General features: G+C 38.5%; 1 protein-coding gene across 2 annotated transcripts in view; it reads right to left on the bottom strand.

The window, feature by feature from the left end:
• Positions 1–16,356, bottom strand: part of GTF2B (general transcription factor IIB) — a 37,586-nt gene extending 21,230 nt beyond the window's left edge. For both annotated transcript variants that reach the window (XR_014025789.1, XM_081322489.1), the window contains exons 1-2: positions 16,307–16,356; positions 10,193–10,299 (exon numbers count right to left, since the gene is read on the bottom strand). Coding sequence is in view for 1 of the 2 variants with exons in the window: in XM_081322489.1 (XP_081178615.1) it covers positions 10,193–10,299; positions 16,307–16,323 (124 nt within the window). In the remaining variant the exon portion in view is untranslated. The remainder of the gene's footprint in view (positions 1–10,192; positions 10,300–16,306) is intronic.
• Positions 16,357–16,962: the final 606 nt, after the last annotated feature.

Raw genomic sequence — 16,962 nt, forward strand, 5'->3', positions numbered from 1 at the left:
TGAACCATAACTGACAAAGTTGAGAACAGAGTTTTTTTTTTCCAGAACTACAGTAGCTCAGCCATATTCTTTGCCCTGCATGCTAGGTTTAACTTGACATAATGCTACCAATCATTGACCAATTAACTTCATTTATAATCTCCAGGTTATGACTGACTTTAAAATAAGATCTTGGGCTAATGACAGCACATCTATGCTTCTTTTGCATCCCCAAATTTGGGTAACAGAACTGCAGAACTGAAATGCCTTTTGTGCCATTGTGAGAGTTTCTCATGATGGCATCAACCAACCCCAGAAGTAAAATTGTTTTTTATTTGCTAGAATAGCTATTTTTAAAGCATATATTAAGACAAAGAATGAGGCTAAAACATGATCAGCAAGATGCATCCCTTCCACCATCCTATCATCTTCTTGCAAGCTTATACTGGGATTCATGCTCCCTTTTTGGCTGTTAGCTTTTATGTAAATATTTAAGCATTGTTCCTTTTAAGGCCTAGCGGTAACTTCACTTTGAGGCAAACTCTCATTACTGTTTACTGCGTCTAAAAAAAGCAAGATGTACTTGAAATCCTGGCGCTATATAAATAGAACACTGAGCATAGCTATTATGTAATATTTTTTCCCAAACACATGGGAATGACCTATATGACTCACTGGAGAGAGGTAGCCTCTTGTGAATTCGGCACCATTCCTGCTTTAATAATCAACAGTATTGTGACGATAACTTTGGCCAAATAAGCAAAAGTTGGCATATAGAAAAAACACATCTATTCAGGACAGTGTAATAAACGTGGCATATTTTATTTTTAATATTAAAGGAATTACTTATTTCAATAAGATATACAAATATTCTTCTCTTTAAAAAAAAAACAGGTCAACTACAAAATTATCTGTGAGACTATGAGGGTTCTCTGTTTTCCAAGGACTGTGCACCCAGTGTAGAAGATAACCATAAAATGCTTTATTGTAGCACACACAGTATTGTTTCCCAGTAGAAGGCTGTTGCCCTGAATTAACTCCACCCTCTTAGGCTTTGCAAGTTGATGTAGTCACGTAAGTCAGTCTTTGACGATTAGTCATTATCACAATTAAAAGTCTTAAGTTCCGCAAAGTGGAATACAGCACAACCTTTGCCTCATTCCAAAAGGTCTTGCATTTGTTCGGATGCCTGTGCAGTTTCTTTTTCTTTTTTGGGGGGGCCCTACTTGAAAGCGTTTCTTTTGAGCACTCCAACTGTGTTTCCAAAGCAAGCTCCAGGAACGAATCCCACCAGGATATGCTGCTTACCATCAGGATAATGTGCCTACCATAGCTCGTAGTCCTGACAATTGTTTGATAGTCCTCTTACTTCCCTGTAATAATTATAAATCTGCAGAGGTGGCCTCCAGCTTCCTTATAATGCTTGCCATTTCCTTACCTCCTTTTCTCCAACATTCCCTCCCCCTCTCTATCCCCGCTCACTTTTTTAAGCTAAGGGCATGGGTGGAGTGAGGCTGCATCTACACGTCAGCACATTCCTGATAATGCCTGGGTATGGTTCAATTAGCCAGGCAGCTGGAACTCCAGCCTGTAAGCTTGTAAGTAAACTGTGAGCAAGGCACTGAATAAATGAGCCCATCTGCTCTTAGGCATCTGGGGCTATAAAAGTCTTGAGAAGCGATGGTGGAAGGCATATCGTGGCTGCTTCTCTCAAATGCAGACAGCAGTCACAGCTTCATTACCTAACAAGGACCAGAGTTAAAGCAAGAAAAGTATGCCATGGTGGTTCATTGGTTTGTTATAAACTATTATAAAAAAACACATTCATCCCAATTCTTCAAATATACAGCAGGGTTAAGGAACACTTCAGTAGTTTTAAAACATGGCAACTTAAGTTACTCTGTTGGCTGTTACCTGCCTACGCCCTGGATCTAAGTTCAAAATCCATTAGTTGCACAACTCTACTAACTACAGAAATTGTATTTTTCTTAACCTGAAGTGACATATTATACAATTACTAAAATATAAATTGACAGAGATTAAAATAAAGTTTAGACTACCAACATTAGGCAGATAAATAGCTAACATCTTAAGTTAACTATATTCAGATATCTAATCTTATGTACATCTATTTTTTCTGAAACCTGCCTGATCATAGGGCACTTCTCTATACGTATGTTTCCGGGGGGGGGGGGTGTTTGCGGATAGTAAGGAAAATTTAACAGAAAAAATTATATGACTTTCATATTCTCTTGAAGCTTTCTTCTTTAGGAGGATGTATACAGTTTGTTGAAACAGAGCTGCTGGGAGTTAAAACTGTAGAAAAGATAGTTAAAACAGTTCATTGTGTATTTCATCTAGGTCTGCTGCTTTCTTATTTAACAAATATTTATTTATATTTATTTAGAAAATTTATATGGCCACCCACTCACTCTCCTTGTCACATCTTATGTTGTTTAAGTGAAGATCGCCCATTTCATTCCTATTCCTTCTCCGAAAATGTTTTTGTTTTTCTATAATCCGTTTTGTAAAGTATTTTATTAGTATATTTCCATCTCTCTTTAATCTTATCTGTCCATATTAGATATCTTCCATGATTATGCTGGAACATTCTATGTAGCCCATCCTGCTCTCACTCCCTAAGCATTGCTTCTCCCATAAAAGAAATGCAATCAAGTCTCTGAAGTTCCAGAGCCACCTAAAGTATCAAATAAAATTTCAATAACTTTTTTTTAAAAAATATTCCCCAACCCTTAAAGATCAATACTAAGAACACTAGAGAATATTCTCCAGCCTAGCAGTTGATTCTTTAGTCTCTCTAGGGTACAATTGTTCCAGTACTCAGAAGCAGGCAGCCCAATTTTGCTAAATTTCTTAAACATTTTATTATCTTACCCAAAGAACACTTTTGCAGAACTGAATTTACACATCCAAAATTAAAACTGAACTATTTCAGAAATTTACTATGATTATTCCACAGAATAATCCTAACTTAGTCTCATCCCCCCCCCAAAATGCAGAAAAGTAGCAAAAAGAATAAACATGCACAGAAGAATATAAGGAATTCAACTGACCCGACACCAAATGCAAGCTAATGCAATTCATACTAGCAAAACTATAAAACACTGGATTGTTTATATCCAGTGGTGGGATTCAAATACGTGAACAACCGGTTCTCTGTGTGGATGCTGCTTCCGGGAGTCCGTTCTGGGCAGAGCTATCGGTTCTGCCGAACTGGTGCGAACTGGCTGAATCCCACCACTGTTTATATCCCATCTTTATTATTTTTACAAACGACCCAACACATATAACTTCCTCCTCCTATTTTCCCCACAATAATAGCCCTGTGAAGTGAGTTGGGCTGAAAGAGAGTAACTGGCCCAAATTCACTCAGTTGGCTTTCATGGCTAAGATGGAACTTGAGCTCAGAGGCCTACTGCTTTCTAGCCTGGTGCCTTAACTTCTAGACAAAAGTGGCTCTCCATTTCTACTTTTTTTTCTCTCCTGAAAATAATCTTCCATAATGTCATCATTCAAAAACTTACAACTTTATACTTAAGATTTTTTTTTCCCTTCCCCCTTAACTGGTAGTTTCTGTGCCAGTAACAATGAGCGTTCTTAATCTGGAAATAAAGGATGACAAAATCTAAAACACATCCAGCTGAAAAACTTCATGACTTTATAGTTTCATATTGCCAAGATCAGCTTATCATGTGGAGGCCTGGGCACAATCTATTAACTTTTATTTACTACTATGAAGTAATAGGGGGAAAAATCACGTAATTATGTATTTGTTTACAGAGATGACCTAGCAAAATAAAAAATAAAAAATAGCTGCCTATACCAGGGGTTTAAGACTTTTTTCAGTCCATGAAACCTGTTACTTTGGGAAAATCCCAGGAGTCTTGACCATGAGGCAAAGCTCTAGTGATCAAATCTGGCAGCTTTTGAGTGAACTTAAAACTTTCTCATAGAACCCGTCATATTCTCATGCAATCTTAAAACTCCAAGCAACACAGATGAAAAAATCTTAGGCTATAAATGCATCACAGCTTTCTGACTTTAGCTCACACAATGAATACAGTGAATAGCCAATTATTTCTCTAAAATGGATATCCAATTCTAATTAATCTTAAACTATTAGGTTAACTTTCCATACTGTGGATTTCTGCTGGCATCTGTTTTAATATTTTTTCTCCACTACCGACACTGCACTGTATTTTAGGAACTTTGAACACAAGACAATCCCATACAATTTCTTCAGATGTTAAATAGGGAATGTGCTGCCCTCTAATGACTGGCAAAATCACCAGCCTTCCTTTTCAAAAAATAAAACCGTAAAACACAACTAAAATTAAAATAAGAGTAAATCAAAATAATAAAAAACAAAAAACTACCTATGAGTATAACACAGGCACAGTTATAAAATTAAATTAGCATTGGATTATTTTTGAGAGGTTAAAGAATAGTGGTATCTGAATCAAGAAAAAAAATCAAATTTTCTTATATAGCAATGTAATTTAGGAAAGAAAGACACACTAATTAAGCTATCAAAGGTGCCCTAAGATTTATTCTACATCCAAAGAAGCCTTATTCTGGGTCAGTCCATACCTGGATAGGGTTATCTAGCTAAACCTACTGAAAGTAGTTCTCTAGAACAAGGGTTTCCAACCACTGGTCGGTGTACCGGGCTCCAGCATGCCAGCAAGTGGTCCACACAAACAAGCAAAGCCCCATCTGCGTGATGCAGGCAGCACACAAAACCACGCAATCTCTGGTCCATGGAAAAACCTTTCTCCACAGTCCCTGGTGCCCAAAAGATTGGGGATCTCTGCTCTAAAGCTTTAGCAGCAATCTTTCTAAACTCTGCTACTTGAGATCTATTTAAATGCCAGAAATGCCACAAGCAAGCTGCCCCAAAATGAGATTCAACATTATCTTAGAAATCAAAGATTCCCACAGCCTTGTTCTCTATGTTGTGTCATTTTTTTCTATACTGTTTCCTAGGTTAGCAACTTTATCACAATTTTATAGAACAAAAACCATGGAAACTGAAAATACTAGTGATGAATGACAGTTCTTACCTCCCAAGGAAGGACGGAGCTGAGGGGGGAAAAAACAGCCTTGGCTCAGCCATGAGCCACAGAAGGAATACTACAGTTTCGCCTCACTCTTACAGGTAGTTGACTTTTGACTGGCTGTTTAGCAACTGTTTAAAGTTATAACACTCTTCTCCAGAGCCATTTGCAATCCAGTTTTGAGGTTCTGACAGCCACACACACATTCTGGGTGCTTGACAACTGACCTGTATTTATGGCAATTTGCAGCATGCTGCAGTCACATGTACATTCTTCTGGTTTCTGGCAAAGAAAATGCCCAGTGGGTACACTGGGTTCCATTAATGACTGTCACAATTAGTGGATATGTTCATTTAATAACCGCTGCATTCATTTAATGGCTGCCACAGAATAGGTTATAAAACCAGTGGTGACCTGGTTAAAGACCCACATGATCTATGGCCATGATCAATTATGGTTGAACTGAGAACTACCTACACACTAAAAAGTCAGGAGACCGAGACCCACAATGTGGTTTTGCATCAGTTGCAGCATTTTTACTTAAACAAATTGACAGCAAAGGAAGCCCAGTCTGGTTCTAGACCAGACATGTCAAACACAAGGCCCGGGGGCCGGATCCGGCCCACAAAGTGGTTTCATGTGGCCCCCGAAGCCATCCTGGAAACAGTGAGGGAACGGCCCCCGCTGCCTTGGCCCTGGCCCAGAAGCCCTCAGATCTGTCCCACTCCTGCCCGGGCCCCCATAGGCACCCTTGATGCGAACGATGTAGAGCTGGCCATGCCCACCCAGTAGGCCATATGCACTCTAGCCACGCCCACCCAGTAGGCCACGCCCACCCTGGCCATACCCACCCGGCCCCTTGAGGGCAACCGCAATGCTGATCCGGCCCTCAATGAAATTGAGTTTGACACCCCTGTTCTAGACTAAGTATCTTTAGAAGGATTATGTCTAAATAGATAGGTCTTTTTACACAGCAATTATCAAACTTCAGAGTATTTCCTTAAAATTGTCATGTTATCTTCAACAATAAATCTTTCTACAATTTCAAGTCATTATCAATTAAGATAGTCATTCAATTATAGTCAAACTGTTCATAGCACCCAATTTTTATACTATCTAAAATCAGGAAATATTATATTTTAGTTGATGGTTGCAAGATTTTGAAGACGCTGTACACTAAGAGTAGGAAAGTCTAGAGCTAATAGTGGACTATAAGTAGTCCTTGCTGATTGACCATTCATTCAGCAACTGTTATGACATTAAAAAAGGAGACTTGCAGTCTTCGAAATTGCTATTCAGATGCTTTAACAACTATGATGCATTTGTAACAGTCAGTGTCCCAGAATCATGTGGTTGCCATTTGGGACCGTCACAGCTGGTTGGCCAACAAAATCAATGGAGAAGCCAGCAGGAAGTCACAAGTCAGTCATGTGATGTCACACTTAATGACCTATGGTGATAATGCAGCTGGAACTGATGTTGTAAGTCCGCGTGGTCACTTAACCACTGTGCTGCTTATCAACAGTTGTCAGTCCCAACTGTGGTCAGTAAGTAAGGACTATATTTATATGAAAACTGCAGCCACTAAATTCACAAGTTTAGACTACAGGACCATACGCTATCATTATATTATACTGCAGGTACCCTTAAAATCTAAACTTGAGAAACAGATGACAAAAAGTTAAATTATCATATAAGGAGAAAAAAGGCACACAGGATTAAAGCTAGGAGCTGACATATGAAAACAACTAGATTCAGCTGTGCAGGCTACAGACTGTTGCTAAGATCTTCTTTCACGTGTAAAATAAATGCAATTTATCTGAGTCTCATCCTTAAATCTTCCACTGTGAAGCTTATGAATGTGCACTCAGTACCTAGAAAGAGACCTACTACGGGCAGGGTAAAGCTAATGGACGACACAGACCTTTTTCCTTCTGCCTCACTACTGTATGATTCTAGAACACAGAATAATACATTGTAAGAACCATTGGATTCTTTAATCCAACCTCCTGCTTTAGGGCAGGGCCCCTCATATTATCCCAGACAAATGGCTGTTCAACTTTTGTTGAAAACCTCCAGTGACAGACCTCTTGGAGGCAGGCTGTTCTTCTGCAACAAGTACAACTGACAATCCAGGTATCAAATGTCTTGTGCCTGTGCATCTGTGTTTCTCTAAGAGCAACACCTTACGTTTTGCATCACTGGACAGCATTTTGTTGGGTCGAACCAAATATTCAAGTCTATCGAGATCCTTTCGAATCTTGAGACTATCTTGTGAAATATTAGCCCAAACAAACCCCAAGCTTTGTGTCATTAGCAAATTTGATGAGCATTCCTTCTATCATCATTTATAAAAATGCTGAGGAACACAGACCCCAGGTCAGTACCCTAAATGCCTCCCTTCATGTAGATGTAGCTCATTAAGGACCATGTGCTGGGTGCTTTTCTTCAACCAACTGCAAATCTTTCTGCTAGTGGGGCCATCCCTCCTACTCTGCTCCATTTTCTAAGAAGGAGACTACGATCAACTTCAACAAATGTTTTACTGAAATCTAGGCAGAAAGGTATAAAACTAGATCCCTTGGTCTGTTAAAGTTATTAGTTTCTCAAAAAAAAATAGCAGTAAGATTTGTCTGGCACAATTTATTTCTAACAAATCTAAACCATCACCTTGTTTCTTTCTAATGAACCCATAGCTTATCTTTTCTAGGATTTTATCAGGTACTGATGTTAAAATAATTGTTGTTTCCTAGATCCACATGTTCCCCTTTAAAGACTGAAATAACATCGGCTTTTCTCCAATGATTTTGACACTTTCCTGTACGCCAGGAGTTTCCAAAGATTGTTTTTAACTTGATTACTAATGTATTTTTGAGGGATCTAGTACACTGAATCATAACTGAATTGGCAAGGTTATACTTGTTAAAAAACCTAACCAATGTCACAACTAACAAGACTTCTCATTTTATGAAAACATGTCCATTAGGTTTTTAAATTACCTTGTTTGCCATGATATGTGGAACAAACTATTGTTATCCTTCACCCTCCCATATCCAAATGCTTTTCAACATCTTCAAAAGAAAAGTGACTTCTTCATTCATATTCCCAATTAGCAATATGCAAAATTTATCAGTCTAAAATTGAACAGTCCACAGAATTACAGGGAGGTTTTTCTCTCCTACATGCTAAATCTCTGCCAGAACCATATCATTTCAGGGTCATGTTGTCAATTTCTAGAAATAAATCCTGAATCAGATGCAGTTTGAATTGCTCTAGATGAAATATATAGGATTCCTGGGTTTACAAGATTTGCAAATCCCTATTCCTACCTATTCTTTTTATTATACAAATTTTATTACATTTCTCTGCAGAAGTTTTGCAATGTAATTTAGCTTAAATCAGTTTTCCCTAACCAGTTATTTTACTTGATTAAAGCTATTACATTCATTTTGTACAATACCCCCTAAGAGCTCAATTTACATTTTTAAAACCTCCATTTAAACATGCATTTTAGAAACCAGTTACACCGGCGGTCTTCAATCTTTCTCGCTAGGTGGACCAGCAGAGGCGGGAGTGGCAATGTGGGGGAGACAGAGGGGATGGTTTTGCGCATGCGCCACTTTCACAAATACAGCTTCACGCATGCTTGCCCACCACTTCTGCAGCCTAGTTTTAAATGAGCTGCAGTCCGGCATCAGGCCACGGACTGGGAGTTGGAGACCCCTGATTTACACTACATAGAACCTTTTTAACCCATTAGCTACTAAGGTGTTACTGTCAGATATTATTTACTTCTCTAGAAGTTTATAATCAATCTGAGCTTGTCTCTAAATTGTGAACATACAAAAGACTATTTAACTTTTGTTATACAATAAAAAACAAAATCACAACATAATATGTTGACGCACTGCAGAGATCAAATAATAAGATGCAGAAGCAAAGAGTAAAGCTAGACCAGACATGTCAAACTTGCGACATCACGTGACATCACGTGACGTATCAGAGCTTTTCACTATAGCTGGCAATGGGGTGGGCGCAGCTTCCAGATGACGCATCCGGCCTGTGGGCCGGCAGTTTGACACCTCTGAACTAGACCCCCAAGTCCCTAAAAATTCCAAATTCATTCTATTTCAACCACTTAAATCCCAGAAAATCCTTACAAAGGGGAGAATTCATCTGGCACCAACAAGAATACATAGTAGGTAACAATCCTTCCTAAAGAAGGAATTCTACAACTGAGTTGCTACTACAAATGTAGACAATTAATATTTCAGGAATGGAATTCTTTAGACAATAGGGACATTCAAGGGTTCAGTATTTTTCTATAACTAAATATTCCAGAAATAATTGAAGGCGTCCCAGAAAAGAAGCAAACCGTGGCCTTTGCAGACATCTGCAAGTTATCATTAAAAAGACCCTCCTTGCAGCAGTTTCCAATTGAATTGCTGATTTAGCGAAATGATCACAAATGCAACTATAGGCAAAAGAGAACCTTCTGATAATCTTCACAGCACCAAGGGTTCAAAGTTTAAAACTACCCCTTTGGCTTGTCTGCAAAGCTGGCTAGAAACCAGCATAGTTGAGAAAGCACTGATTTACACTGAAAACTTAATCGTGATCTAGAGCCTTGCAGCCCTATTAGAATTACAAATCCGTGTCAAAGATAGTTTCAGTGTTAAATGCCATCATACAAACTTATAGCTCTGAGCAATTCAGTAAAGTTCTCAGACAAGAAAAATCTACAACTGTTTTTCTGTCCTGCAAGGGAAAAAAAGCTAAAATGTAGATACAAATCCTGTAAGATTTATATTAAAGGTAAGGCTAAATGGATGTTTTTGTTGCCGTAAGCTAGCAAGTTCTCAAGCAATTTAATGCAAGAGACAGTAATGACAGAAAAGAACAAAATTTTAAAAGCTGTTCTTTTACTGATGCTTTGAGTACTTAACTAACACAAATCACCTGTATAAACATTTGCAACTATTCATCTATTAATTAGTGAATGTGAAAACTTATTCAGAACTGTTTGAAAAGTGCAGTGATTAGTAATAAAAATACAATGATTTTAGACTTTTGAGAAAATTATGAAACATCAAGAACATGAAAAACAAAAGAATATATAATGTATAATTACTCACCTACGACGAGTCCACATTCTGGACAAATCATGTCTCCAGCTCTATAATCTTCTACTAAAATGGAATCTGGGTGGTTTGGACATGTCACTCTAGGCAGAACGTCCAAGCTTTAAAAAATATAAAATTAAATTTTATGTGACAATTTACAGTAAATAGCACGTTTTATTTAATTTTTGAATCATTCATTTCTAATGCTTTCGGAAAATTCATTTGAAGTGAAATTCACAACTGCGTCTGACATCATTTGTTACGGTATTATATATACCAGCATTTCCCATGTGGCTTTTTTCAGATATGTCAGACTACTGTCACCATCCATTAGCGGCCATTATCAAAATGGGAAGCAGGGCAAGGAAAGGATAGACGATCTTGTTCAATACGATGGAGCTACATAAATGAAGATGGATTATGTAGTTCTTTAAAAATAGCATATGAAATAACTAATTTAACTAAAAGTCACATATAGCCCTGAATGGGAAATAGAAATTATGCAAAATTAGAGGCTCATATATAGCTAAACTAATCAAACTAATAAGAAGTTGCTTGTTGATTATTTTTTTTAAAAAACTCCATTTTCTACATAATAGTATTGGAAGCGCAAGCACCACTCAAGAATGTGAGTTTATCATACAGATAAATATCCAAAGTGTATGTCCTGTTAAATTCCTGGTTTTTCTTTCATTCAACTGCCATTTCTGCAATCATAGGTGGTCCTTGACTTACAGCCACTTGTTTAACAACAGTTCAAAGTTTCAGTGGTACTGAAAAAAAGTAATTTACAACTAGTCCTTGCATTTACAACTGTTGCATCCCCATGGTCATGTGATCAAAATTTAGATGTCTCCCAACCAGCATGTATTTACAACAGTTACAAAGTCCAAGGTCTCATAATTGTCATTTACAACCTTCTTTGACAAGCAAAGTTAATGGTAGAAGCTAGATTCACATAAAGACATGATTCGCTTAACCTTATCAGTTAGCATTAAAAATTATGGTCAAACTGTGGTCATAAGTCAAGGATCACTTGCACTTCTCTATAGAACTACCATCAACAATCTTAAAATAATCCCGCATGCAGCATTTACAAAACCAGCTGCATTAAATTCAATTAACAGGAGTACAATGATTATTTAAAATAAGTACCTTAAACATACTTCATGTTTGTTACCACCTAGTAAGCTGTACCTTATATAAGTAAAATGGAAATCAGATCACTTCATTTTAATAGAAGTTATTCTACTTCAGGGGTGTCAAACTTGCAACTTCACATGACGTGTCGCGACATGTGACTTTTTTTCCATTGGCGGCAATGAGGTGGGCGCATCCGGCCTACGGGCCAGCAGTTTGACACCCCTGTCCTACTTGAATGTGTTATGTTGCAACAATGATTTTGGCTAAAGCAGGGGTATTAAACTACCGGCCCATAGGCCGGATATGTCATCTGCAAGCCGCGCCCACCCCATTGCCGGCACTGGCAAAACTATCCCGATACGTTGCGCGACGTCACGTGATGTCGCAAGTTTGACATGTCTGGGCTAAAGGTATTTTGTCATATCTCTGGTTCTAAAATTTAATATTTGTGTGCCCATGAGATAAACAATATGAACACAGTATTAGCTACTCTTGCATGTAATAAGTAGCCAGAATTCTGGAGGGTTCAAACTTATTCATAAATTGCATATTCATTCATAGTGCCCAATTTCTCTCCTTTAATCTTGCCATTAAGAAAATCTAAAACAAGCAGAATCCAGCTGCAAGCTGAAATATTACCAATACATTAAAAGGTATCCTGGCTCCCCTGGATCCTTTTAAGCAAGCAAACTACTACAATGCCAACTTCAGATTGCTTTGTTTTTTTAAAAAAGTCTGCTTTTATTCATCCCACTAAAATCATATTAAAGAAAAGGCGTTCAATATGTACTTTTGGTTAACTTTATTGGTATCTGAATTCAAAAACATGTTTTCTTTTCTGCATATCCACAATACTAAGAATCTGGAAATAAAATAATTCAAAATTTAAGTTAAGAATACTAACAGACTAATGATAGAAAAAAATGTACTTTTAATTCTACTGTTGTTGTGTGCATCTGGGAAATACTGCAAATAAATAAAGCCCAAAATAAATCCAATTTAATCTCTTGGAAGGAAAAGGTGACTGGCTTTTGGAGGTATCATCAGCAAGAATAAATTAGTAAAGTGAACAGCACACACAAAATGATCTGTTTCACATTACTAATCTAAGCAAATAATTGTGCAGACTACCAACTTCATGGCCATGATACTAAGAAAAAACAGTATCTGGTATGTTGCCTAACGATGAATTTTATAGATGTGAAATTCAAAAGTTCTTGACAAAAAAACAGAATTAGAAGTAACCACAAAACTGTCAGTACTCTTAAAAAGGAGCTCCCTGGAAACATTTTGAAGATAAATCATAGTGTTCTTCAACAAATATACTATATCCTTAACTGATTCTTCCCTTGGACGGCAAATATCTCTGAAATATTTTAACTTTTTGGTATGACCATTTATTGAAACATTTTTCTCCTGATCCTAGCAAGCCTAACTCTTAAAATTTAATTTAAACTTCAATCACAACCCCAAAGTTGTGTCAGCTTGGAAAACATACATCTCCTATAAGAGGTTTGAAATTACAAGCAGTAATGCATACTCATAAACATACGTGGAAAGGAACCCAACAATTTTGTGACTATGGCCCTAACATCTCATCTATTCCAATGAAATACCACGCAAGCCAAAATTTTAAATTGGTTTAATTAATTCTAATGCATGCAGCTGTTTTCCCCATTCATCTGGAGACCACTGGGTTGGAAAACACTGGGGAATATAAGTCAAATCTTGTATGTCAGCTTATGTCCTGTGTACTAGCTTTATATTTATTGTCAGTCTGAATTTAAAACATTTAAATGGACCATACTGCATTAAGCACCATTTGCTTCAATGTTACCATGCCTGAAGGTAAATTTGAGCTTTGTTCATAAGACATATTTAGTAGACAAATGTGAGACGGAACCTCTTCATTACTATTCCATTACTCAGAAATATTCCTTTAATTAAATTCATTGTCCTTATCTGTGTCTTTTGCTAGTAAAGACTGTTGTTAGTTTTGTTGCTATACATTTCCTTGCTACCAGTTTTAATCTGCTCTTTTTATACCTGAGTACTCTTAAGCAGTATTAAATGTTCACTGCTACTGCTTTAGAAATACAGTAGTTAATTTAGGAAAACAGAACATCTTTATATAAAAAGAATTAATCTATTATTTTTATTTGTTTTATTTTAATTCCATTTATATCCCGCCCTTCTCCGAAGACTCAGGGCGGCTTACAAGCTTAGCAGTAGCCTTCATTCTATGTACATGCCTGCTTATTAGGGCTTTCACACACACCCCAAGCGGCATTATTACAAAGTCAGCTTAATTGCCCCCAACAATCTGGGTCCTCATTTTACCTACCTCAGAAGGATGGAAGGCTGAGTCAACCTTGAGCCTGGTGGGATGCGAACCTGCACTAATTGCAGGCAGCTGGTGTTACTTAAGGAGGTATTAGCCCACTGCTCCACCAAGGCTCTATTAGTGCATATACTTCAAGCACTATTGACATTTGGCTGCTAAGATTTTTTCAGAACACTAGCAAGATAGCAGTGATGACAGGATTTTTTTGGCAATTCTTATTACGAAGTTATCACTCTTCTGTTTAGAAGAATATAAAAGTATTGATCAACAAAGTTCACTTTCTTCTTGTACCAAATTTTCTCAACAACTCTACACATTTATTATTAATTAATGAAAACCAAACAGAACAAGACAGGAGCAGATACTTCTAAAACTGCTGCTTAATAACTGACTTTTTCTATCCAAGTAAAAACAAAAACTTTCACTCATTCAGATCCTATTACTTTATTTCCTAGATTTTAGAGGCAACCAGTAACTCAATACAAAGGCTAGCAATTATTGGGTAGAGCTGATATTTTTAGAAAATGAAATTTTCTTTTATCCTAACTTTGTTTTTATAAATAACTCAAGGGAGTGAATACACATAATATTCCTTCCTCCTTCTATTTTCCCCACAAAAACAAGCTTGTGAAGTGGACTGGACTGAAGAAAAGTGATTGGCTCAAAGACACCCAGCCAGCTTTCATGACTAAGATAGGACTAGAACAAAGATGGGACAAGAACTAATTAGCTTTTATTTACCTATAAAATATTCTTAATTGGAAAACCCAACATGCTACACAGTACAGACTGTTATAGAACATAAAGCTATCTAAGACACACAATTAATAACCCAAAGCCAAATATTCCTGTGATGCATTGGCAAATTTATACCATAAAACATTTTTCTACATATAAAAGCAACACTGGCAATGGCAATGAAATTTATATTATATCTGCAGATGTTTAAAGTAACCCTCCTATTGTTTTAGAGAATAATTTATTCTGGCATTAATTTTTACAGCTGCCAGAGAAAACTGTTCATATAATAATTCAGGGCTAGCGTACTTGAAAGACCAGTCGCAACAGAGATATATTGTGGAGTGGAGAAGATGGATTGATTATATCCAGAATAAATATGGGATTAAAAAGTTTCATCTAGCATTTGAATAAGTATTGATGTGATATTTAAATTGCTTGTAGTTATTTTATAAGAGTTAAAGTGCGATAGATTTAATATTTTATTGTTGTTTGCATAAGGTAGACTATGATTGTTTGTATATTTATACCCTGTATTGAGCTCTGGGAAGTTGGGGAGGGGGGAGGGGGAGGGGGAGGGAGGTGTTGGGGAGGGTTGGGGAGAGGGGAGGGGGTTGGGAGGGGTTTTGTCTTTTTAAAAAATGTATTGTAAAACTTTTCAATTAAAAAAATAATAATAATTCAGGGCTGCATTTCTTATAAACGTTTTTTTCTCTCAGGACCCCTACCCACTTTTAAAAAGTATGAAGGACCACCAAAGAGCCTTTACTTATATTGGTCCTATTTATTAATATTTACTATACTAAAAATTAAATGGGATGCATTCATTGTCACTAACAACTGTTTGATGGTATTTTAATATGGGGCTATTTTTCTAGAAGGGTTGGCAAATAATTTTGATTCCGGTGGCTCCTAATGGATTCCTGGGGGGGGGGTCCCCCAGGCATAATATGACCACAGTTTAAGCAACACTGATTAGAGGTTTCTCAAACTATGGATTATGTTCCTCACAAACACCTGAGAAGGGAGGCCCTTTACTCTAAACCGGACTGGGCTTACATAAGCAAATGAGCCACTGGCAAAACTCCAGGTTTGCTCCCTACTTAATTTGTACAAATTAGGCTTCCGGGGGGGAGGGGGAAACAAAAACTGTTTATCCAGGAAAAACTGGATTGAGTTTGGCACCTAACCCTTTGCGACAGAAAGGGCTTTCCCACAGAAATTGGACAGTTGGGTCACCCTAAAATGCTAAATGCGTGAATTAATTGCAATAAACATCCCCTTATTTTTTTTTGTTAAAAAAAAACGGCACACATATTCCCCTCGCCACATCCCTAACGCATTCATTAACTTTATTCAGGGACGTTCACGCGTTTATCGCGTGAGCGGATCAAGATGCCGCAAAATGGAAGGAGGCGATAGGAGTGGCGGTTACTTATAAAATAAAATAAAAAAAGGTTTTGGTGTTCCTTTCCGCTCCGTCGGTGCCACGGCCGACTCAGCCCCGGCGACGTTGGTGGTTAATGCGAAGGAAGCGCCTCAGCAAGGGGCGAGGGGGGGGGAGTGCGAAAACGGCTGGAAAACGGGGTTGCCTATCGAGGTTGGGGACTCGAAGCGCCTAGAAAGGCGAGAGCAAAAGGCGGGGAAGGGAGCAGGCGGCGAGAGAAGACGAGCCACGGAGCGAGAAGTCGCTAGAAAGGCCATAAAGGGAAGATGCTCGCTAGAAGCTCAGCAAGTCAAGGGCGGCCGAGGCCTAAGAGGAGCTCCAGCCACGGCTGCTCCCGGTCGCCCCGGACACCCTTCATTCTCCCGGCCAGGACCGCCCCCCCTTTTTAAAACCCGACGTCAAGGCTCCCGAACCACACACAGCCTCCCACCGGAGGCACCTTCCCCCGACTGACCGGCTCGTGGACGCCATCTTGCTTCCTGCGCATCGACTCCAGCAGGCAGACTGACTGGTTTCCTTTTAAGCCAAAGCTCCGGTGGGCGGTACTCGCCCAGGCCTCGTCGACGGAAAGCCCTACAGGTCAAGAAGCAGAGGAACGCGCTTTCCTTGCTTCCCCGGGAGGAGGCGGGAAGAGAAGAGGTGGTAGAGGCGGTGCCGTTCCCAGGTCTGTTTTGAAGGAGGAGGAGGCGGTCTTAACCATATTTGCTAGGAAGTGGGGTTGATTTAGCCTGGTGGGATTTAAATTCCAGCAAAGATGTTTATACTCCTGTTGCATAGTTGTAAATTGTAAGGTAAGGGTAAAGGTTCCCCCGCACATGCGTGCTAGTCGTTTCCGACTCTAGGGGCCGGTGCTCATCTCCGTTTCAAAGCCGAAGAGCCAGCGCTTGTCCAGGACATCTCCGTGGTCATGTGGCCGGCATGACTAGACGCCAAAGGTGCACGGAACGCTGTTACCTTCCCACCGTAGTGGTCCCTATTTTTCTACTTGCATTTTTTTTCCGTGCTTTCGAACTGCTAGGTTGGCAGAAGCTGGGTAATAGTGATGGCCTTTACTTGTGCATTATTTATTTTATTTATTTAGCGTATGGCTGGTCACACACAGAATTAAAA

Source organism: Vipera berus, assembly GCF_964194415.1.
Source record: "Vipera berus genome assembly, chromosome: 3".
Classification (NCBI taxonomy): domain Eukaryota; kingdom Metazoa; phylum Chordata; class Lepidosauria; order Squamata; family Viperidae; genus Vipera; species Vipera berus.